This window comes from Parasteatoda tepidariorum, chromosome 1 (genome assembly GCF_043381705.1).
Source record: "Parasteatoda tepidariorum isolate YZ-2023 chromosome 1, CAS_Ptep_4.0, whole genome shotgun sequence".
Taxonomy (NCBI): domain Eukaryota; kingdom Metazoa; phylum Arthropoda; class Arachnida; order Araneae; family Theridiidae; genus Parasteatoda; species Parasteatoda tepidariorum.
Window position 1 is genome coordinate 68,047,281 of NC_092204.1, and position 26,333 is coordinate 68,073,613.

At 28.7% G+C, this 26,333-nt stretch overlaps 1 protein-coding gene across 2 annotated transcripts in view; it reads right to left on the minus strand.

Moving 5' to 3' along the window:
- The window catches only part of LOC107450080 (cardioacceleratory peptide receptor-like), a 73,678-nt gene that overhangs the window by 12,015 nt on the left and 35,330 nt on the right, over nucleotides 1-26,333 (minus strand). For both annotated transcript variants that reach the window (XM_016065790.3, XM_016065789.3), the window contains exons 2-5: nucleotides 19,756-19,891; nucleotides 14,619-14,722; nucleotides 8,428-8,521; nucleotides 2,294-2,593 (exon numbers count right to left, since the gene is read on the minus strand). In XM_016065790.3, coding sequence (XP_015921276.1) covers nucleotides 2,294-2,593; nucleotides 8,428-8,521; nucleotides 14,619-14,722; nucleotides 19,756-19,891 — 634 coding nt within the window. The remainder of the gene's footprint in view (nucleotides 1-2,293; nucleotides 2,594-8,427; nucleotides 8,522-14,618; nucleotides 14,723-19,755; nucleotides 19,892-26,333) is intronic.

The following is a 26,333-nucleotide window of genomic DNA, read 5'->3' on the forward strand; positions in this document are numbered from 1 at the left end:
TTAGTTGTCGTAAACCCTAAATCGATATATATATATATATATATATATAAAATCAGAAAATACATGCTTCCAAAGTGTGCTATTCTAACTAGTGTTAGATCAAGGTTTTAAATAACTGCTAATAGATACAGCGAGGATGTATGTTACTGTCAATAAAGGTTCAAAGTGTCAATAAATTAAAAGCGGTCTTAATTAGCATATTTTCTCTATTTCAGTTTAAATCTCGTCTTCATCCGACTTAGGTTTGAGAGCACTTTACATTAGAAGGGACTAAGTAGTCATTAATTTTGTTGAAAGCTTCTTTATTCCCCGGTTTTGAAAGCAATTCGTAATCCGCTAACTATTACAATCTCTCTTCGTATAAAGTACAACATTAATGTGTGTACTTTTAAATTAGCAGTATCGTTTTTGAGGCATTAGTTTTAATTTAATTTGAATTCTGCTTTTAAATTCAGTATAATAGATTCGTGCTCCTTAGAAATTTGAGAAGATAATTAGAAGTAAAATATAAGAGATTCAAACATAAATCTTTCGAGTAAATTGGAATGAAACTTGTTTTTAATATCGGATCAGATTTTGATTAATAGTAAATATAGATAATTCGTTAAGCTGTATTTGGGAAGAAATAAATCTTCAGACTCGAGGCGAAAATAAAATGCAAATTGTAAAGGGCATCATTTTCGCAAATGGAAAGATTAAATTTAATTTATCTGATAATAAATTCATTGTATTTTAATTTACTCAATAATTTTAAGACAGAAACCACTTTTTTCAACAAATTCTGAACATTATTCATTTAAGATAATATTAATATTATTTGCAGTTAGATATTTTTAAATAAGAGTAATTTGATTTATTTATATACAGTGTGTAAATAAAAAATATCCAGAAACTTTGCAATCGTTTCTCGAGATTTTTGCAGACAATTAAAACAAAACATTTTCAAAGTTTAAAGAATTAGAAATATTATGGAGAAAGTAATTTGATCTTTTAGTGCCTCTTTTGCTAGTAAATAGGATTAAATCTAAATTTTGTAATAAGCAAGATTAAGTTTTTTATCAGATGAAAATTTCTTGTAACAATTTCTTTAACTGAAAATTCCGATTTGGAAAAGCTATACCATCAATAATTTGATTTTTTTTTTTAAAAAATCAAATAATTGATAAACTCATGGCTTTTGAACCTTATGAGTAAAGCTGACTAACAGTGAAGTCCTAACAAATTGTGCGAAAAACGTTTGAAAAACAAAATGCCCGAATATATAATATTATCTAGGAGGTAACGTAACACGGTCAATAATAAACACTTTACTATGATAAAATAGTAAAATTCTTCATAAGAGTAAGCACTTAGATTACATAATAGTTATAAAATTTAGACACGTACCAAGCTTTTATAAAATTTTGGAACTGTTGCTCACTACGTCTTTTTTCAAGTTCTCAAAAAATTGATGCTTGTTTGATGCAAATCTTAGACTTCATATATGCACGATAATCAAAGGGATCACATTCGAATGATCGTCACATTCTTATTCAGCCCGACGTTCAGCTTAGTAGTCAATTCGGATAAATATATTATGTGGGTGCGAAAATACCTTTTGAAATAATTAATCCAACTTACACCGTGCATTATTTATCTACGACTAAATCACTGCCATCATGAATTTGATTTGTTCAAGAAGTTAATCAAAAGATGTTGCCAAGGTGTACTGGAGCACGATTTTAATTTCTTTCCGGTAATGCTTTCATTAACGGCTGATCTATTTTTAATATATTCAGTCCTACATACAGAACGTTTTATTTATGTTACCAGAAAAAAGGATTGTATCCCACTGAAATAAATTTGCCTTGATTTTATGCCTCTTGACTTCAACTTGACCCTTGTGATATATATGGACAAAAAGAGAATGGAACACACATATTAAGTAAATCTATATACATATACTAATTAACAGGGAGTAAATCACATTCTACCAGACGAAAAATTGAATATGCAAATGAATATGCTAATCAGTACCGTATGTTTCAAGTCATAGATAAATGCGAGGAACATATGCGCTGTTAACAGAAACAGCTTTATTCTGGCGGGACATTTCCCCCTCCTATTTATCATATTCGATTTTTCCACCTTCAAAGGTGGGACAGTAATTGAGTTACATTTTGTAAATATGTATTAGCATATAGATTTCATTAATACACATGTTTTCTTAGTCCATTTACGGCGCACAGTCAAGGTGGCTTTATTTCAGTAAAACACACCGTTACAAATAAAGAAAAAATGCAATATTGTTTACTTTTTTTGCTATCCGCTACAATTGAGGATGATTTGGATAGCTTGGGATAGCTCATTATTCGACTTTTGGTCCAAATAGTGTAAACTATGACAGTATAGCAAGCTGCTATAATTAGCGCTGGTAGAAAAAAGAGACTAGCTGCCACCAGAGTGATATAAACTTGCCACTGCCATGGTTGGAGGTCAATCCAGCACTGAGACATGCCTTTCACCTCTTCTTTAGAACTCAAGAAAGCTGATGGTATTGAAAATACAGCTGAAAGAGCCCAAGCAGATGCAACTAGTATTCTAGCCTTACGCCCTGAAAAAAAACATACAATAGATTACAAAAAAAAAACTGTTATGTTTTTAAATTTTCTTGAGAATCAGTTGCAAATTGTTTTGCTTGTTGTTTATTGACCTATAGAGTAAAATTTAGTTATTGAGTTTTAAAAAAAATTGTGAATTTATTTAAAAAAATTTTTTATATAAGGAGCAAACATGCAATTCTGAAATTTTAATTAGTTACATTCTTTAATATAATCATTAATCGTAGAGAAAAAAATATTTTTCTTTAAATTACTTTTCTATAACAAGAAATTTCCAAACCCAAACGTCCAGTAAAAATGGGAGGCGTTCCTGAAAGTAAAGATTTTTCTTAAATCCAGATTATGATCCACTCGTATTAAATAAATATAGAGTCTAAAAATAAATTTCCCTTGACAACTATGAGCAGAGGTGTGTATGAGAGGCAAAAAATATGATGAGATATTAAAAAGCTGAAACTTTGTTTCCCACATTATTACCAAAGATGTAACAGTTGTCATATCATATCACTTTATAAGCTTCAAAAAGGCATCGAGGAAGAAAAAAAATCAGGGCTCTGCACACAGAGGAAGCTCTGAACGGTTCGTGTCACTTCAACAGTGTGATTTCAAGCATACTCAACTGAGATTCTTCTTCAAATCCTGTGAGAGATCAGGAATGCATAGTCGATGATTAAAACACTCCCCTACATGAATTGCAATGATATATTTTGTTGCTGTCAGCGATATTCGCTTTATCATTTAACAAAAGATAGCCTGATCTGAGGTGGCCTGGCTACATTTAACTAATAGCCTTCTTCAGTACTCGACAAAGGTGTATTAGTTCCACGTAGCATTGACGGTTTCAACATTCCCTAAAGTCCAGCACTCCAGTAACACACTGAGCGATTTGCCTCCATTTTGCGCAATCAATGTAACAACGCCATCTGCTTGATCGCAGTCGAAGCATTGGTAAATGCATATCTATCACGTTTAACCGCTGTCTTGTTTACCTCATAATTGTTCGATTTCCGGGAGAAAATTGGAGGAAAATTTTATTTTAAGAAATATACGCATTGATAGCACAGTTTGAACTTTAAAAAATATCTACACATTAAATGTCTCAAAGTTATATTTAAACGAGAAAAATATAGAACCATTGTTGAAATCTACCAAACCACAATTAGGAGAAAACGTTCTAAAATGCATAACAGCTTGTTTGATCACCACTTGAACTTGGAAGCGTTTCAAATAATAGTTTTTCAACCCCCTCTGTTTTCTTATCAAATCAAATAAGTTTTCCTGATTTGCCATCCATCTTCCTTAACTGTAATCAGTCATATTTCGAAAAAGGGTTTTGTTTTCTTTCTCACTTGTACCCCGAGTGTGTAGATTTTTAGTCCTCATTTTTTACATTTTCTTGTTTAAATTTCCATAATTATTCTAAAATATGTGTTAAACGCAAGTAATTGAAGATATCCTGTATAAGTTTATTTCATGAACTATCATTGAATGTTTAAACGTATTTTTGACCTGCCTTTAACTATTAACATTTGAGTTTTGTCTTCAATATGTTTCAGCAATCATAAAAATATTTGAGAGTTAGATAATATTATATAAAAATAGTTTTTTACAATTATCTAATGAAAAATCCTTTTTAAATCGGTGTTTTTTAAGCTACTATCATTATTTCGTAGCTATTCCGTGCAGATTATACTGTTGCCTGAATAGAGCTGCTTAATTTTCTTTAGAAAAATCTAAAACTGCCATATTAACCATGAGTTAGTTTACGTTTAAACAAATTTTCTTATACATAGTGATACGAATGTTTTCAGTGTAAAACACTCATGGATATCAGTGAGACACCAATTGTGTCATAGTTGTTATTGATAGTATTTAGTTTTATAACCATCGTTGAACAGCCGAACCAATTTTGGGTTTACGATTACTAATATTCAACTTCGTAGCCTTGTAATTGTCCAATCTGGAAGACGTGAGAATTTCTGGATCAAGTATTGGGAGAAATTTGCTTTTGTGAAGGATTGTTTGATGGAACTAACCCGTATTTACGTTACACGGAGAGGAAAACCACGAAAACCTTCCACGGTTAGCTTGACGACAATGGGACTCTAACCCAAGATCCGTCTACCACTGAGGATATTTTACGTTAAAACTGTAGTCGGTTCGAGCCAGGTGCAAAACTCGTATCGACCAGCCAGCTTTGGGATTTGAACCCGGGCCACCTCATTGGAAGGCAAATGCTCTACTCCCAAAGCCTCCAAATATTTTATTTTATTATCATCGCTCAACAACAGACCCGATTAAGTGTTTACGCCTACTAATATTCAATTCCGTAGCCTTGTAATTTTGAACACAAGTAAGAAGACCTGGATCAAGTAACGGGTGAAATTTGCCTTCGTCTAGGACTTTTTGACGGAACTAACCTGCAATTACGTTACATGGAGAGGAAAACCACGAGAGCCTTCAACTAATAGCTTGACGGCAAGGGGACTCTAACACATCATCCGCCTACCACTGAGGATATTTTACATCAGCAATTGGGTCTGTGCGAGCAGAGTGCGGAATTCGAATTGACCAGCTATCACTGGGCTCGAACCCGGATTACCTAGGTCTCATTGACATTGATTGTTCATTTTGTTGTACGAAATCTCGGGCATATTAAAAACTGAAAATTAAATTCTTTCAAAAAGCCAGTTCAATTTGCCTTGAAAAGATTAGTGACTCGACCATAAAAATCAAGCTGTGGGAAATTGAAGCAAATTTTTCTTTGTGCTCTATATTATTTTGAGTTTTGCAAGTTATGTTGTTTTAGATTTCTTGATAACAAATACCATTAAATTCCTTATTAGATAGTGATATAATTTATTTTAGCGCACTGTGTTCAAACTTTTTTTTTGTTGTTGGGAGGAGGTTGTATTGGGTTTTTAATCAGCATTAAATCATGCTCCTAATAGTATAGCTTATATGACTGAAAGTGCGCAGTAGCGAAGATACACTGCTCAAAAAAATTAGGGGAGCCATGTGCTCCCCTAATTTTTTTGAGCAGTGTATATCTATGCAGATATATATGTATATACACTGCTCAAAAAAATTAGGGGAGCACATGGCTCCCCTAATTTTTTTGAGCAGTGTAGAATAATTCTCATTTTTATTGTCAACAAACATGCAGGCAATAATTCAATTATTTGCATTTATAAAACTCTAAAATTCTTAAACTTGACTCTAAAATTAAGTGGTCAATTGATTTATTTAATATATTTTTTGCCAAACACTTCATTTTAATCAGAACAAAATGATATCAGAGATCAAAACGGCATATATTTTCTAGAATCATGAATAATAGATAATTTATAATGAAATTTGGGAGTTTGGAGGGTTTTCAACTAATGCTAACACGCATAACAAAATGAACTGTTTTAAAAAGGAAGGTATTCTTCACAACAATATCAAATCTTCTGCCAATCAAAAACACATGTTATGGAAAGAGTGTTTAGGAAAAATTATTTTTTTGGCAGTAAGTTTTCTAAAATATTTGTCACAATTTTAAACAGCAAACAACATTTAAATATCCAAGCACCAATCGATGTAGTTGATGCTAAGTAACGAACACGCAAATAAAATTAATATGGATGCATTTTCAAATCGAAGTTTTTGAATTCATTATAAAACAATTTTTTTGCGGATTAGAAATAAATAATAACCTACACAGGATTGTGTCTCTAACTAAAATTGTGCAAATAGGTGAAATTTTACTGTTATGTTTTCTTAAAAAAACAGTTTTTGATTAAATAAAAAAACTGATGAAATAAATAAATGAAATTTAAAAATAATGATGAAAGTCAATAAATTATTGCAGAAAATATGTTCGAGAATTGGAAACGTTAGTACTGGGGTACTTATTTATAAATTGAACTGATCACCAGTTATCAATTTAACTCCTTTGTGAAAAGATAAATCACATTACTGCACTTTTTTTCTATTTTATTCACTCAGCATCTATTAAAATTTGCATCTTTTTGTAATAATTCTAATAGGATGAGAAAAATAAAGATTTCCCGTCGTCATTGCGTACTAGTGTCCCTCCCCGATATTTTGTAAGTTCTCTTGCATCGTTTTCTACGTTTAAATGTAAAATCACACATAGTTTCCAATAATATTTAACTATGTTTTAACTTCTAATGCCAAGGCAAGATACAATGAAGTAGACACAACAGAAATTGAGCACGGCAATATCGTTAACAATGATTCAGGATACGAACAAAACAAGAGTAATCGAAGTTATTACCTGAGACAGTTTCTAGTGCACCAATATCAGTTGAATTCGTAGTCATGAAGTAGCCTACAGGGAAGATGGACTGTGTTTATGAGTTCTCTATGATCAGAGAGTGAGCAAAAAGTTGGGTCAAAAAAACCAATTCGGTGAAGATGCTCGCCAAGGCAATCTTAGCCTGTTGGTAGCAGAAATGACGATTCAGAAGAACAAGAGAGATCTTGAATTATCCATTGTTTCTGAATGCCACTCAACAGTTTCAACAGGTGCCTTTGCTTAATAGATTATTTTATATTTAGTCCAGCATTGTATATTTGATTATGTTGGCTGTACCAGCATGTCACATTTTTGTGCGAGGAAATGGTCCTGTGCTCAGGGATCTATTGTATTATAATTTTCTTATTTCTCTGCAGTAGGTACCTGGTTAATTCTCGATACTGAAGAACATGTGTTGTTTCTAGAGAACCAATGACTTGAATTGCTGATCTTGAATCTATTCAAGATCAGCTATAGTACTAGTACTTTAGATCAGCACTGATGAGATTCAAGATCAGCAATATACCCTCCTACTAGCAGGAAAGTAGTTTTGAATTTATAATGTGAAGTTAATAGCTGTTGCTGGGCAATTCTAAGAATCTTTACCTCTCCACTAAATGCATTTCACATTTTTAACTTTATTATTAATAGATATTAAAGTACAGTATTAATATGGCTATTACGTTATTAAATCTGCCATTTAACAAAATACGCAGTTTTTTTTTGCACAATATATGCTTTCTTCTATTTAAGGATATTTAATAATAGAAAGATAGGATAGATAATAAGAGATAGATAAGGGCTACTTATAATAGATATTTGTTACATATATATGCTAGGCCGGGATAGCCTGGTTGGTAGGGCACTGGATCCATGTCCAAGAGTTCGTGGATTCGATCCCCACCGGCCGAAGACTCCTCGTGTAGTAAATGGTGACTGATGCACGTTAAATCTGTCGAGTCGCAAAGTCCTCCATGTTCCAATAACAAATCAATACCTCTGGGGGTACTGAAATAGGAGTTTCCTGTCTTCTGGATTGGTTCAAAATTACAAGGCTACTGAGTTGAACATTATTTGTCATAAACCCGAAATTTGATCGGCTGTTCAACGACTGATATAAAATAAAAAATATATATATATACTGTAAAATTTTTCCCTCCCATTAATATCTCTAAATTTAATTCAATACATCACATACATTGTCTCTTATAGTTTCAACTAAATACTACACAAATTGAAATAAAAAAGAACAATTTCATTTCTTGAATCTTTCCTAACAAAATAATTGTTTGAAAAAATGTTTTCGAATCCAACGTTCCATAATTTATTTAAAACTTACGCTAGACAGAGAATAATCGATACAAAAAAATTTGATTATTTTTCAATTTAAATCGCCTCGAAAACTGGAGGCTGTTTATAACTTAAACACAATACATCATTTAATATTTTACACGATATGATTTCTTTTAAAGATGTCAGTTTTAAAAGAGTTCCGGGATTTAGAAAAAAAATTATTTAACTTACAGCTGTTTGAGAAGTTCATTGGATGAGCAATGGCATCGTAACGATCGACGCTTAGGGCTACCAAGACGTACGTCGATGAATAAGTTACAAGAGCCTGGAAGAAAAAATAACCCAACGAAATTACTTTCTGCATTAGTATTTTTAAATTTTTTTTAAAGCAAAAAACATTCGCAAGTCTTTAGTAATTCAGCTGTGCTGTTCAAATATACTTTTAAACATTAGTTTAATCAAATTATTTTGGTTAAAGTTAATCATAGTGTTAATGCATGAATTACATCGCTGTATAAGATTTAAAGTTTAAATTTTGAAATGTGATATTTAACACATTTTTTTTAGTTAATGAAAATAAAAATGTCAGCTCATATATTTTCCAACATGAATACCACATGCTATAAAGATGAATTTAAAAAATAAGATGAAAATATTCGGTTTAATGCATTCTTCTCTGAAAACCAGAAAATTTATTTTCTCAAAGTTTCAAAATTGGTTACAAAGTTAAACCCTAGATGACGCTGTTTTCTGAGAAAAACAATAAAGAAAAGTTTTCTGAACCATATCTGACTATTTCAACTGAAATATTTGAACAAACGCCAACTTATTTTGTCCTCAGACTGAGTCAAATAATAGTTTTTGTTATAAAAAAATATATTGTTGTTTTACACAATCTGGAACACAATGCTTTCTATTTTCGTTTTTCTTTGATTGATTTCTCAAATCATTGATGATTTTTGAGACACAAAGTGTATTGAAGTTGAGCATTTTTTTTATTCAGTATTTATCTTTTATATTGTTTACTGTGAAAACTTAGAAATTAATTATTTATATTTTTCATTGTTTTATTTAAATGAATAATATATAGTCGTGAAAAAAATATTTTTTGTGAGATAATATATGGCGTATTTTCAATATTTGTTTTATAATTATGTAAAACTCTTGAAAAGTCTCAAGATATTTTAAAACAAAGAGAAAAGAAATTTAAAGCTAATATTTCGTCACATTTTACAAAAAAGATACCTCATGCATTTTAATAACAGCCTAGATATGCAGAAACGCAGTTGTACTTCGCTTGAAGTAAAATAAATTTATATTTATTATTCAAATTTTGTTTTTACAACAACGAGAACTGATAGTGAAAGTAAACAAAGCGGCGTGCTATTTGGCGCAATACAGTTGCCTACTTGGCACCGGAATAATGACAAATAGCGCCAACAGTCAAGCAAAATCTTTTATTTTGTAGAGGGTTGTTTGTTTTGCCGTGGTGTCTTTTTGCAGGTGTTTCATGAGCAATATGGAAAATAAAGTTATGGATTTAAGTCCTCCTAAAAATCCGCAGAAGAAATCTTACATAAGTAAAGCTGAGAAGCAAATAATATTGAACATTTATAAAACAGAAGTGCATTCAAAACCAGATGTTCCAATCATTGATGTGGCTGACCATGCGGCTTCTGCATCGGGAGTTAGCACAGCTTCTGTTTTCAGAATTATTAAAGAATATAAAAGGGATGGTATATTACATTCACCGAAGAGGACTAAATATCGTAAAACTTTTTTGGATGACATTGACGATTTCGACAAAAATGCTGTCAGAAGAAAAGTTCATGATATTTTCCGCCGTAACGAAATTCCGACAAGAAGCAAAGTTCTCAAAGCTGTGAGAGATGATTCTGATTTACCAAACTTTAAAAGAACGGCATTTTATTCCCTGTTAAAAAAAATTAGGCTTCAAACTTAGGCTCTTTAACTTTTAATAAATTTAAAAAAAAAATTGTAATTATGAAACTAAAGAGTATTTTTTTAACATATTCTTTCAATTCTATACGACTTTTACGATGGAATTATAAAAGTTATGTTTTGCATAGATATTTGTGCAAAATATATTAAAACTAATTTAATCTAAACTTTAAAAAAAAGCATTAAAACTGTTCTTAAAACAAAATTATGTGTTTACTGAAACAATTAGAAACGTATTTTCATGTAAATATTTTAATTTTGCACTTTCTTATCTAATTTTAAGGTATCAAGAACCAAACATCGTTTTTGTAATTCTATAAAAGCAAAAGCTCTGTCAATTCAAATGAAATCGCCCATTATGTGAAAAAACAGTTGAAGTGGCAAACGTTGGCGATCAAACAGCAATCCTTATGTTTACTTCCAATATGAGTTCTCGTTGAACGGACTATAGTCATCGCTAAATATCATTCTAGTCTGTTTTAAGACACCAGGTATACAAAAATTTTATTTTTTTTTAATTCAGAATTTATATTCTAGATTATTTACTATGAAAACTTAGAGATTAATTACTTATATTTTTCATTGTTTTATTTAAATGAATAATATATAGTCGTAAACAAAAATATTTTTGCAAGGTAAATATGGCGTATTTTCAATATTTGTTTTATAATTATGTAAAACTTTTGAGAAGTATCAAGATATTTCAAAACGAAAAAAAAATTTAAAGCTAATATTTCGACACATTTTACAAAAAAAAAAAGACCGCTCATGGATTTTATTAAAACCCTATACATTCAGAAAGACAGTTATACTACGCAGGAAGTAAAATAGATTTATATTTATTATTCAAAGGAATACACCAAAAAATATTCAAACTTTGTTCTAATAAATATTTTCATTTATCAGTTTCTAGCTAAATGCAGCTCTTGTCATATTTAAATTTCATTCTATTCATTAAGATACCAGGTATATTAAAATTGAATAATTTTTTTTAATTCAACGCATTTATATTTTATATTATTTACTATGAAAACTTAGAGATTAATTATTTATATTTTTCATTGTTTTATTTAAATGAATAATCTATAGTCGTAAACAAAAATATTTCTGCAAGGTAAATATGGCGTATTTTCAATATTTGTTTTATAATTATGTAAAACCTTTGAGAAGTATCGATATTACAAAACGAAAAAAAAAAATTTAGGCTAATATTTCGACACATTTTACAAAAAAAAAAAGATCGCTCATGGATTTTATTAAAACCCTACACATTCAGAAAAGCAGTTATACTACGCGGGAAGTAAAATAAATTTATATTTATTATTCAAACTCTGTTTTTACAAGTATTTTCATTAATCAGACTCTAGCTAAATATGGTACTTGTCATAGCTAAATATCATTCTAGTCATTAAGACACCAGGTATATTAAAATTTAATATTTTTTAATTCAGTATTTATATTTCATGTTGAAAACTTAGTTTGTTTCTATGAAAACTTAGAGATTAATTATTCATATTTTTCATTGTTTTATTTAAATGAATAATATATAGTAGTAAACAAAAATATTTTTGCAAGCTAAATATGGCGTATTTTCAATATTTGTTTCATGATTATGTAAAACTTTTGAAAAGTATCAAGATATTTCATAACAAAAAAAGCTCCAAGCTAATATTTCGACACATTTTACAAAAAAAAAGATACCTCATGCATTTTAATAACAGCCTAGACATTCAGAAACATAGTTGTACTACGCGGGAAGAAAAAGATATTTAGATTTATTATTCAAAGGAATCCGACAAAAAAATATTCAAACTCTGTTCTTACAAGTATTTTCATTTATCAGACTCTAGCTAAATAATAGTTCTCAACAATACAATCTTTTCGACAAAAGTAATTCATCGATTCCGCCACAGAAATTTTCTGGTGCGGAAATGGAAGAAAAAAATCGAACAAAATACAAACAACTTCAAAGCTTACATACTTGCACACGTTTTCTTTTTATTTTACAATTGCAGTGCATAAAATATGTGAAAAAAATATTCTTTTCTACAGTTAACATAAATTTCAGAGAATTTTCATTATCTGAATAAATATCTTATTGAAATGAATATATTTCTTTTGAATTTGGGTAAAAAAGAAAGAGAAATGTCAAACAGAACAAATGTCCCCGTTCCTTTTAAGTTTTAAAATTTTATTTTACATTGTTTTTCATTTTTGTTTCCTTTTTCCATTAAAGGACAGAATTAGATACACTCAATGTTTCAAAAAAACTTTAAAAATTAAAATTAAATGAATGCATTTAACTTGATAGGGTCTTTAATTGTAAAATAAACGCAACTGCGGTGATCTGAAATGTGAAGACCTGCAAATTTATTAATTCAGGAAAAATGTTTTTTAATGAAATCGCTAATAAAGTTCAAAATTTATTTAATTTTAAGATTCATGTAAAAAATTCGAAAGTTAAAATGCAATCCAAATATAGATTTTTAAGGAAATATAGAAATCATTGATGTTCATGATAATTTCAAAATTTCGAGTTTATTATATTTCAGAACGTTTGGTTTTTAATTTGTAGATTTAAACAGTCTGGGTATAATAGCTATGAAAAGAAGAAGAATTTAACAGTAATAATTTAATGCAAGCATGATATAATGCATAACAAAGTAATACTAGATAACATTACATAAAAAATGAAAAACACGTAAAATGAAAAACACGTAAACACGTATTTAATATTATTGTTCCAAAATATATTTTAATTCTCGAGTTAACATACTTCATTGTGCTCCATTAAACAACGATTTATATATTTAGAATAAATAATAACTAAATTTATTATTAGGTAACATTTGTTTCATTCTAAAAGAGAAAAAAATATAGAATATTCACAGAATTGTACAAATTTTTTATCTGAGTGAAATCGTCTGAACGACACTTTTGTAAAATAAAATTATTTATATATTTTGTGCGAAAGAAATAATGAAAATTAACTTTATAGTATTCAATTAATTTAGAAAATTACACCATTTGAATAATTCCTTTTATTGAATAATGTGCTATTTACCATTATTTGCAGAGATTTTTTAATTGAAAAAACAATTTTAATGGTCTTTTGATCACAATTACAGCCAGTTTTTTTAAAACTAAATTGACTTCGATATTCGGGTAACATTATAAAAATATCGTGAAATCCTAAATATTATATTAAAAATATTTTATATTCCTAAATATTATTATATATTATACGATTTCATCTCATAGAAAGAAAAGGATTTATCGCGGTAGTTTTCATGATTCTTCTTCACTCATTTTAAAAATATGACGTCATAAATCGAGTGAGAAGCTTACGATATTAACAGATATGATCGAATGCATTTTACAGTTGACAGCAAGTTCAAATTTCTTTAATCACTTTTTTCAATTTCATAGTGTGATTTATTAATGTAAGAAGATGCCAGGTTAAAGCATTTAAATTTTAGAAATCCTCACTTATTTTCAAATTATGACGTTATTTATAGTTTAGCACTTCATAAATCTGGTAAGAAGTTAACAATATTAACAATCAGATGATCGAACACATTTTAGAGTAGACCGGACGTTAAAGTTTCTCCATAAAAATTTTTTGAATTATTTAAAAAAATAATTAAAAATGTGATTTTTTTATGGAAGAAGATGTCAGAGTAAAGCATTTTTATTTTAGCGATCATCACTCATTTTTAAAATATGACGATATTTACAGTTTTGCACTTAATAAATCTAGTAAGATGCTTACGATATTAACAATCTGTTTATGGTATACATCTCACAGTTGACAGAAAATTCAAATTTCTTCTATCAATTTTCCAATATTTTTTTAAAGGAATCAATAGTGCGATTTTTAATGTAAGAAAATGCCAGATTAAAGTATTTATATTTTAGCAATCATTAATTATTTTTAAAAAATGACGTTATGAACAATTTTGGCCTTGTAGTAAGAAGTTAATGCTATGAATCTAGTAAGAAGTTAACAATCGGATTATCTAATACATTTTAGAATTGCCAGGATGTTCAAATTTCCACCATCAATTTCTGAATTATTATTTTATTAAAAATAAATAGCGTGATTTTTTAACGCAGGAAGATGCCAGATGAAAGCATTTATATTTTAGCAAATATTAAGTTTTATTCAATATTTCCAAAATGATCTTTTAGAAATAAACTCTGCACCTTTCTTTTTGATGCAATTAACATGAAAAATACTCCACAAATATTCCTTGAGTAAATTAATCAGTAGAATATGCTTACTATTACAACAATTTTATATATAAATATCGAAAACCAAATCCTTTATTGAATTTAATACACTTAAAAAAACTAATCAATGCAATGCTTTTTCTCTTTATAACATTCAGCAAACGATGTTTTTGGTAAAAAAAATCAATAAGAATAAAATAAAATGATTAGAATAGAAATTACTTTACCTGTAAATATTTAATAAGTTTGCAGGCTATGTTATCTGCGTAAAAAGCAACTGTTGTTCTCCATATGATATCCGTCAAAACGTTAATAACCCCAACTGTCAAATCTGTGAAAATAAAACATATTATTGAATTTTGCTTGGAACACTAAACTGCCCCACAGTTACAAATATTAAATTTTACGATCGTATTTTGAAAACCTCTTCTTAAATAGCTCGCTTTATTGTGTGTCAACTTGATGCAAAAAAAATTAGATTCATTAAAAAATGATATGGTATTTTTTAAGAACTTGCCAAAAAAACATTTAAATAAAATAATGAAATCGATAAAAAAATAGACGTTTCACATGACTGGTTTAGATTTTAAATTCAAGTAATGAAAGGTTCGAGAGATGAAACCTTATAATTTCTCGAAATCTGCATGTTTTCTTAAAAGTGCAGTAGTAAAATTTAATTTTAGTATTCTATTATTTCCGTGATTTCTATTAATGTAGCATGCTTCAAAGTCCTGTCTATTTATTATCTACAAGAAAAGAAAATCAATTTTAAGTTTCATGATTACAATTGTAATAGTTTTGTTTTCTATTCCAGTTAATTTAGATACTTAAATCATACGAATATAAAATTTTATTCTACCCATAGATTTTACAAATAAAACATGTTAAGATTAGATATAGGCTTGGATTGCTAGCTGTGAGTCACCTCCATTAGTTTTTTAGCTATTGACAGAATGCTCTCTCAGTTGACTGTTTGGCATTCTTTGGGAAATTTTGAAATTTCCTTTTAATTTACGTTCAAAAAAATTCCCTGGATGTACAAATTTTGTATTCAGTTCATACAAATTAATTTCAGTTTGTAGCTCTCAGTTCGTTTCCAGTTAAAAAAAATTATGAACATCGGTGAGATGTAAATAGTGGTTTGTTGCATAATTAAATAATAATAATTGTTATCAAAGTTTTCAGAATTTCCACGTTGTTAGGTAAAAGGACATTAGCAATTATAATTCTAAAACGTCCTGTTGTAAAAAAACAATATCTTAAGCTTAAAATCTTTGTATCTAAAAAATTGTTTATTTCTAGCCGTTTTGGCCACTAAAACACTTCATCTGTATGACATACATTAGATTACGTTAATTTTAACTTTGACCTTGAAATCCAAGTTGATAGACGGGTGTAAACTCCCCAACTAAGAATAACTTTAAGCGATATAAATATCAGATCTTCCATGAAAAGTTATTTATAGAAAGCTATGATAAAATACGGAATTTGACTTTTTAAAATTATTTTAACAATTTAAGAAGAATCTTTTCTTGCTAAAATAAAGCTACTAAATCAATTTTAAACCTCAAAACTATTCAAACGATTATAAGATGATTTCGATTCATTTCAAACGATTATAAGATAAAATGGCGAGAACATTGTTTTGGTTAACACAAATTGTCACGAAATATATTTTTGTTATTTTTTATATTATAGAGTTTATGTGTTTTATCAATACGTAAAATAAATATATATTCTAGTATTTGTAAACAAAAAATATTTAATTCTTTAGGAAGCAATCTCTCAAACTTTCAAAAGACCTTAGAACTAAAAGCTCTAAATGAAATATTGTTCGATTTTAATAATCCTCGCAATATTACATCTGCTCTCTTAAAATGAAAGAGTTATTTCCCCTACTCAAAAAAGAGTTAATTTTTTTTAACTCAACTTGAGTGAAATACATTCTTATTTGAGCGAAATTCTTGCTTTGCGTTTACTCAAACTTGAGTGGTATTTATTAAGCAATATTTGAGTGCTTTTAGCTCAAACTTGAGTGATTCATTTATTATTTAATTGTGTGCGAGCTATAAGCTGTAATTTCTTTCGTTTTATTTCAAAAATGAAACGATAATAAATCTAAATAAAATTGTTATGTTTTGTGATCTAAATAGATTATGTCTTCGTTTTTATTTTACGTTTAATTTTTTTTCTGGAGAATATGTCATTTAATATTTTAAATTAAGACAATTTCTTTTGAATTAAGACAATTACAATTTCTGAAGAAGACGCTGTTTTATTTTTTAGTAAGTAGATATACCTTGTTGCTTTTATTTTAAAAATACTTTTATTTTGAATGTGTTATATACACATTCCATTTAAATTAGCTGCTTTTCAGCTTTGTTTAATAAAATACTATTCATTTAAATTATTTGTCAAAAAAATTTTTTTTAAATTGAAAGCGTTAAATGTGAATGATTATGGAATATAAAAAAAATCTGATTCCATGCTAGAATCTTTGTCAAATCATGTGGAAATATATTATATCTGATAAGAGTTTCAGACTTTTTTCATATTTAAGTTTTAAAATTTTATTTTAATATAAAAAATTTATATCCATGTTTGAGCTTTTTTGATGTATAATTTTGGTACAAAATATTTCTGGATAATTAATTTCATATCATTCTATACTTCTTTTATAAAAGATATTTACGAAATTATTGTTCATACAGTCTATAATTGCTGTTATTTAAATTGCTTTCTATTAATGAAGTTGACTGTCTTTATTTTATGAAAGTTCACATTTGCAATATCCATTCATTCAAATCAGAATCTTCAGATGTTCAATGCATTTTATTATAAATATATCATTCAAAGAAAAAGTGTAAAATATTATATTTAAAAAAATTAAGCAGTATTTTGAATTTTTCTGTTTTTATCCTGTTTTTAGCTTTTATTTAATTGGAATTCAGAATTAATACTATCTTCGTATTTCATAAAGTATTTATCACATTATACAAACTATTTTTCCTTTGTTGCTAGCATAAAAGTTCTTACCACTTTTCTTCAAATTCAATTTTCGAGGCAAAATTGAAAATGCAGAATTAATATTTAATTAAAAGTACAATGCTAATTAAAGTATTTGAAAATGCAAATAAATTAGAATTTTACAATAGTTATAGATTAATAGTAAAAAAATAGGAGCAAAATTAAAAGTAATATTTATTATGAGATATAGTTCAATTTGAATTTATATACCTATATCCCAGCTGAAAATAAACTGTAGTTATTCTACAGAACTGAAGTAATTTCGTAGTTTTTCTAGAGTTAACTGCAAATTTTCTGTAGTGCAATCTTAACTGTAAAAACACTGCAGTTATTTTGCAGCTAATGCGAAGTAATTTCTCAGTAATTTATTTCGAAAAAATTTTAGCTATTGTCTACAAAATTACTGTAGTTTAAGTGAGGTCACTTTAAAATCATAAATTTAGAAAAAACTGAAACTTTAAATCCGTGGTCATTCTGCAGTAAATTTGAAGTAATTATGCAGTCATTGTTTCAGAAGTATACTTTCTGATGAATCTGCAGAAAAACTGCAGTTACTTTGCATTGTTGTAAAATTGAAAGAGTTTGATGTCTTCAATCTTGCTTTCCTGGCTGGTATATTAAATTTTTATAATGTTTTTTCTTTTTGATTATATATTAATTTCTTACAATTAGGTAAAAATTCTAAACATATATATTGATAACGGAAATAACGTACACTATCTATATTCATAATAGTTAAAATTCATAAAATACATACTTGATTTAATTGTAATTATTTATAATTCAGAAGCGATACAATTTAATTAGTTTAAAATATGCCTAAAATTAGGTATTTAAATATTTCTGTATTTTAGTAATTTTATTAAAAATGTCGTTTTTATTAATTTTTATTATTTATTTCTTTTTGACTTAAGAAAACTATGTTTGAGCAAAGTTTATGGTAAAAACAATATTAAAGTAAAGTCAAGTAGTTAATGTTAATAAGTTAATTTTTTTATTCAAATTCATACTAAGCTAGGATTATTACAGAAAAAAAATTATACTTATTTTTTTCTAATCAAAACAAAGATATAGTTTGGATTTTAAACAAATTTATATCAAAAGAGTTTGCAAAATTGAGTTTGAAAAAGGGTATTTAATCCAGATTTTTCAGCTTCAGACGTCTTCTTCAAAAATTTATTAATTTCACTTATTTTCAGAAATTTGTCTTAAAAAAATTCAGGCAATCTAAAACAATCTACCTTTTTTATTGCTTGAAAATAAAGCTTCATAAATTAAACGAATAAATTTGTTCGAAAAAAAATAACTCATAGTATTTTCAATTGAACCTAAATGAGCATAATATTTATAAAACTGCTTACTTTAAAAATTCGTTTAGAGCTCCTTACTTTTAAAAATTAAACTTAAAAGAAAAATGACGAAACTTACGGGAAAGAAAAAAAAACTAAAATCTTCTGTGGTTAGGAATTTTTTATAAAAAAAAAACTCTTAAGTAATAATTCATTTAATTGTTGTTTCACCGTATACAATTGCTGCTATTCAAACTGTTAACTCTGAAATTTTTTTTTAACTGTGTCTTCACCTTATTTGATTTAACAAATAAAAACTTTATCCTGGCCAACAAGACCCAGCTCATGAAAATAATTAGTTCTTTGTAGCCGTCTTGACACAGGACTGTAGCCGAGAGGGTTAATCGGTCAATCACACGACAGAGGAGAAGCGCGTTCGAATCACCAGGATACACAGTGTCGATATGCTCACAGCGAAAACTTTCGCAAGTACTATACTAGCTAATTCGATATATAAATTGAACAAACGTAATGAAAAGAATTTTTTATCTAAGGCTTTCTTTCAAAAAGAATTTTTTTAAACAAAAACTATAGTATTTTCTATCGCTTACGATAGATGGAACCACTAAATACAAACATTTTGTATATTAACAATAAAAATTTTGACTGCAATTTGCAAACTGAAATACTGAAAATCGCTCAATCACGAGTTAAAATCACTCAAGTTTGAGTGAAAACGATTCACTCAGGTAATACTGAAAATCACTCAAACTCGAGTGAAAATAACTGAAGTTTGAGTTAAATTTTTTTCGCTCAAATTGAGCTATTTCCATATAACTCTTTCACTTGAGTGATTTTAACTCAAGATGAGAAGGCCGGTTTTATCTGGATGATAGAGTTAAATAGCACTCAAGTTGAGTTATTTTCACTCGTTTATTTTAAGAGAGTGGTTATTAATCTAACTGCTTCTATTACGCTATGTATTTAATTAACTTATATATTTAATTAACTTATATATTTAATTAACTTATATATTTAGTTAACTTACCTGCTATTGCAAGATGCATGATAAAAAAGTTCATTCTTGATTTCCTGTTCTTTGAAAGTGCTAAAGCGATAAGCACGGCACTATTACCAGCTACAATCATGATGAACAGAACCCACAGAAATGTCAATTGCTCAGTCTGAAAAATATAATATAATTTTTTTTTATAATCATATAAATCTTTCAAAAATAATAGATTTCAAATGGTTTGATAATTATTTTATAACTATGGTAAAACAAGTAGATTATGTAGACTCATACTTCCTATAACTATACGATTTTATATAATTTATTTGCCCAGCCCCGGATGGATTTTTTTCACTGATTCTATCAAAGAGTGTATTGATCCACTTTGTGCACACAGAATTTGGATATGAAATGTTTTGGACTGTAAAAACGATTTCAATTGTCATGTGATGATCGTAAAAGTTAATACTTTGAGCATTGAGACATGATTATGTGCATAAGCCCTTGTAAAATACTTTATTTTCTTTAATTTCTTAATTGTTGCAATTTGATATATTGTTAGAGTGTTAGAATTTTCCTTCTAAAATTACAGTAAAATAACCACATCAGTCAGTCCATCCAATTAATCGTACAGTTTTCATTAAATAACATTTTTCAACCTTTACGATTTTGAAACTGTTTACAACCAGTATGTTTAAAAAACCACGGATACAAAACAATACGGTCATTTAACCATTTATGTCGGTCATGGTTTCAAACCCATAAAAATATATATAACTGGACATGGGAGCTAGGTTTTTCATTAGGCAATGGGCATTGGAAGCAGGTTGTGATTGTGTTTTATTAAATGAACCATGGAATGCGGTTTAATTAGTTTATCTGGTTGTTTCACCTACCGTAAGAGTCGGGGAATACTAGATTTTTTGTGTTAAAAAGCTTTATGTTGCTGCCATTTATGCTTGAATGAGCGTATTGTATACTAATAGTCCAGGGTCCACAATTTGGGTACAGGCTATTGGAAACTCCATGTATTGAAGGGAATGTAGTGAGTATTGTGGTGTCTACGCTGGGACTTGAACCCCCGTTCTGTCAGTCATAAGATTGACAGATTAGTCCTCTCAGCTATAGCATGTACCCAGCTGCTAAATGGCTAGATTGGGTGGGCCTTGTTGTTGCCATACAATTCTTTACGTTTAACCGTATTGCGTGAAAGCGGTTAATTAACGGTTTTTCTCACAGTTAACAGTTTGAATACCATATTATTTATGATTTTTTTACTGTTTTGTTTGAATATGGTAAAATAGCATTTAAATAAATTGCTATTTTAACCATTTTTAGGGAAATTTCTAACAGTGTACGCACTTTCACGAAAGGTGATTATATTTATCTAGCAGCCCAATATTTTTTTTCCGACAGGTACTTTACGAGTTCTTATAATTTCTTAGATTAAAACGATTTTTTTATACCTTATTTAAATAATTCAATCTAAATAATTGAATTAATATGAATTAAATAGTTGAAGCTCGAACAATTTTTTTAGTTCAAGCTTTTCGGTTCAACACTTAAACTTCATATTTAAAACACAACTGTAAATAGTACTATAGATAACCACATATACTCATTTGAGAATAAATATTACCTTCTTTAACGCCAGAAAGATGGATGGTGCTGTGTAAGTCACTCTCGTTTTTTTGTCGTTCCGTAAACCGAAAAATTAACTAACTAAAAGTGTTTAGTATTTCTGGCTTCTCATATTTTGATTCAGTTTACATGCTTATTTAATCATTCATGCGTTACACTGTAAAAAATTCCGGTACACCGTATTGGTACTCAGGGTGCCAGTACTTCTTACAGTAAAATTCACTTTTACCAGAATATGCTACAGATCAAAAAAATAGGATTTACAGTAATTTTTAAAGTAATTGTAATAAAATCACTGATTTACTCTTAAATAAGTATTACTTTAAAACTTACAGTGTAATATTTCACGGTAAATATGATTTTGCGCATGCTGCACCCAAATTGCCGATATTTTTTATTTGAATTTTTTACTGTGCAGCCTTATAGACTATATAGAACCTTATACCTAAACGAAAGGGCCCAGAGTGTCCCTTTGGGTATTTTGATAGTTAACCAGTAAACCCAGGTAGTTTCGGGTTGATAAATACTTACAAGTTACCCCTGTATTATTAAGAAAACAAAAGTATTTGAACACTTCTCTAATTATTATTTATAGAGAGAAGGAAATTAATTAATGTAAGAAACTAATGTATACAGGTATAATTAAAAAAGTCGGTGTTCTATTTAATCAATCATTTTCGTTAACCAAATCGAATAAAATATAGTAAAATTTCGATGAGCAAGTTTATAATATATTTTTATTTTGTAAGTTATGATTACATTTCAAGAGTTTGGATATCTAATTGATCTACATACAAACGATCTGGAAAAGGGCCAAAGTGGCCCTTTGCAACCATGTTTAGTATTTGAAGTGTTAAAAATCATTAAAATATAGTTATTGAGCTTTACACTTAATTTTCCCCCATGTAAACACTTCCTTATACCAATTATAGAATTGATTTAATTTGTTGAAACTAACATTGCGTCCAATTACATTTAAATGAAACAAATTTCATTAAGAACAATTATAGCAAATACGTTATCTACCTTTTCAATAAGTTTTTTTTAAAAAAAAAGTATATATCTGATTAAAAAGCTAGGACATCGAAATATATGAAAACCAACAAACTCTTTGGATAATTAAAGGCGAAGTTTGACTAATGACTTAGTAAATTACCCATGTCTTGAGCAGATTAGACTTATTTCGACACAAAAATGAATTACTTTCCTTCCAGCGCATCCTAAGTGAGATGTGTAGCGGAATAAATTACGTAAGTAAAATATCTAGAGACTGTATAAAAAGGCGGGATGAAGATAATCATTTGAAAATTAAAATCTAATGAATGAATAATTAAGGCTTATTATAAGTTAAATGACATGCTGCGTTACATAAAATACACATTGTTATTAATAAAATTTCATAAGAACCCTTCTGGAAGAAAATATTTTCGTTAATGTCTCAAAGGAATATCTAATTTTAGTTACTTATTTGTTCCGTTGGTATTCTAACTATCATATTGTTTTCATAATTTTAATCTCAGTCCAAGAATGATGAGAGAAGTCCAAGAGTCAATACAGTGTTATAATTATGTTTCCAAAGATAATTAAATTTATTTTGATCCCAACCGTAATTATATACGATTCTGCTATGTTTGACAACGTTTTGATTAATATATAATATGGTCATTTTTTTCTTTTTATATTATGCTAAAATGGTTTTGGAATTGAAATTGATTTATTACAAGAAATTCATTTAGCATATTAACTAAAATATTAAGATTCTGAAGATAATTTTTTTTTTGGTGAGAGGGTGGGTGGGATTTTCAAAATTTTACCTACTATAAGGAATCGTCTATAAGTTAAAAGTTCTGCTTTCAAAAATTTCTAAATTTACAAATACTGTGTCGAAAAAACTCGATGAGAAATGATCAAGTGGGTGAATGCTTGCGTACAAAGGAAAAAGTTCCTTCAAGTTGGCCCCTCTTCCCTTCCCCAGGTTAATATTTACTGTTACCTCCATTTATGCAAACAAACTCTTTCATCTTTTTCTTTACATATTTTCTGAAGTTATCGACTGATGACAGTACAAACCATAGGTGGGGAAAATCACCTCTTTAAAGGTCAGGTTTTTTTACAGACATGTTTGCGATTATTAAATGCTACAATCTAAATTTCAACCACTCTCCGAAAATCTAAAATTCTCAAATGGCACTTCGCTGATTGATGGATAATGAAAGTTCCAATCGTCTTTGGTTCGTCTTTTTATCTCCATTAAAAATTCTGATATTTTTTTTGATGGCTAGATGGCTGGAATTTAAACTACACCTCTGTGCATAAGGTTCGATCGTTTTCTGATTGATATCAGCGAAAAAGAAATAGTTTTTGTAATTTTATCGTAAAAATACTAATTTTGTTGTCAGTTAAAATTCTAATTCGCTTTCGAATAGCTAGCCCAAAGCTTTAATTTAACTAAGCTTCATGTTTAAACCATGTTTAACCGTTTCATGACTGCTACAAGCGATCTTCAAAGAATATTTGCTTGCGATTTCGATTTGCGATTAAAACTTTATCGTCAATCAAAATTTCGACTAATTTTCGAAATGAGGATAAATTGTCAATATTAATATGAAGTCAATATTACGATGAGTCGTAAATATATTTTTTCTAAGTTCTTCCCCGTTATAGATTGTAGCTTGACACTATTTGTTTCGTTGTTCGCCGAATTAAATTTAATTCGTTTGGCCGTATTTTTCATACTCCTTTACCTAAACACGCCCAAACACTTTCCTCCAATCAACGTTCGCAAAACTGAAAAGAAAAAAAAAATATAATATAAAAAAATAAAATGAAAACTGAGCTTTTCAAGTGTACTGAGATGGAGAAAAAAATTTATTTTGTCAGATCAAAAATAAACACGTAGGACACAGCACATTTAAAAGACAGGGAATTATGGATGGTATTAAAATCTTGTACGAAAGTGATGCTTTGGCCCCAATTTTTCATTTTAAATCGGACAAAAATTTTAAAGTTATTTTTCCCTGTTACCCTGTTTTGATTCTCCCTGTTCAAAAAGTTTTTTTTTCTCCGGTTTAGACCACTAGAAAAGCATAGTTCTTAAAATGCATTATTTTCTTGAATTTAATTTTCAGTTAGTAATTTTTGCTTACACGGGAAAGTGCTCAAAATTATGATGGATGATAATTTTTGCTTACACAGGAAAGTGGTCAAAATTATGATGGATGATAATTTTGCTTACAAGGGAAAGTGGTCAAAATTATGATGGATGATAATTTTGCTTACACAAGAAAGAGGTCAAAATTATGATGGATGTTAATTTTGCTTGTACCATTTAGGAAATTGCAACGCTTGTTGAACTTGATAACCGTGCATCATTTGCAATACTTCCGGCTAATACTTTTTAAAATTCAGTGAATTAAACTATTAATACATTATTTTATCAAAAAATATGGGTTTAATTATTACACAAATTTAATGTATCAATTTTTTTTCGTAGAATCACTGCATTTGCCTATTAAGAATTTTATTCACCTTTTTTTTATTAGTTGAACCTTGATGAATAGCAACATGACTTGGTAATTAGCGAGCAACAACCATCGCTAATCATATAAAATCAAGTGGGAAGAAAAAAACTATTTTTCAAAATGTGTAATCTAATTAGAGAAAGCTTTTGCTTTTGTTTTTCTTAGACTCATAGTGAAATATCTTTAAATAGATCCCATCCTTCATGGTGATGTTTTAGACAGACGCCTGAGTTAATAGTCTCTCGCTTTGTCTTCCTCTGTTTTTCTTAGGATTTTTTTAAAAATCTCTTTTGCCTGCTTCTTGTAAGTGAAAAGAAAAGCGTTTTTTCTTCCTTTAAATGATTTTAGAAAATTTTCTCAAAACAGAAATTTAGAGGCATAACTACAGTTAAAAATTATTTTTTATTTCAATTAATCTGCGTCATTTTAACTCGAGAGTCTACATTTTCAAAGTATAAAAGTTTAATGCTCAGTAAAACAACACTGATTACTCATTTTCTTTAGGTATTAACCGAAATTCAATATTTTTATGTTTTTTGGGAGAATTAGTAGTTTAATCTCAATACGAGCAATAACTTAATAGTCGATATAATTATGAATATTACATTCGGTATATTTATAATATGTTGGTTTTTTTATTTTATTTTATAACCGACGTTGAACAGCTAACTCAATTCTGAGTTAACGACTTTCAGAATTCAACACCGTAGCTTTATATTTTGAACTAAACCCAGAAGACAAACAGACTCTTGGATTAAGCGTTGTGGCAAACTAGCCTCCATATAGGACTTCTTAATTTAACTAATCCGTATTTGCGTTACACGGAGAGGAAAACCAAGAGAAGGTAAGAGGAATTCAAAGGTAGGAGGATCCTAACGCATGACAGTGCTGACGTACAGTGCTAACGTACGTCAGCACTGTAGTCTGTGCGAACCGGGAACATAGTTCGTATCAGTCAGCCATTGCTGGAATTTGAACCTGGGTCACCTCATTGGGTGGAAAATGTTCTGTCCCTTGAGCCACCACGTCCCCGATATGTTGGTGTTTAGACATTTGAAAAACTATTTCACAATGAGCTTTGAAAATAAGTAGTTATTTTGCTATATAAAAGAACAATAAGCAATGTTTTAGGTTTTATATTTTACGTTACATATTGTTTTGCTGTGCAAAAACTATATAACTTATAAAATTGAAATTCTGTAGATATATAGGAAAGTGTGCTAGGATCGCAACGGAATAAAAAATATAACAATTGGTATATATTTCGAAAACCATTATTCTTTAATTCTGTAGTATAAAAAACCATAATGGCAGCTCCTTTCCCCACAGAAATTACCTCTACAGAAATGAAATTTGATGAGCTTGAAGTGCATTTTTTGTTCGTGAACACGACACGAGCTTCGTCTTTTGAAAATTCAATTTGTTTGAAAGTCGTTGCAATTTTAAGTCTAT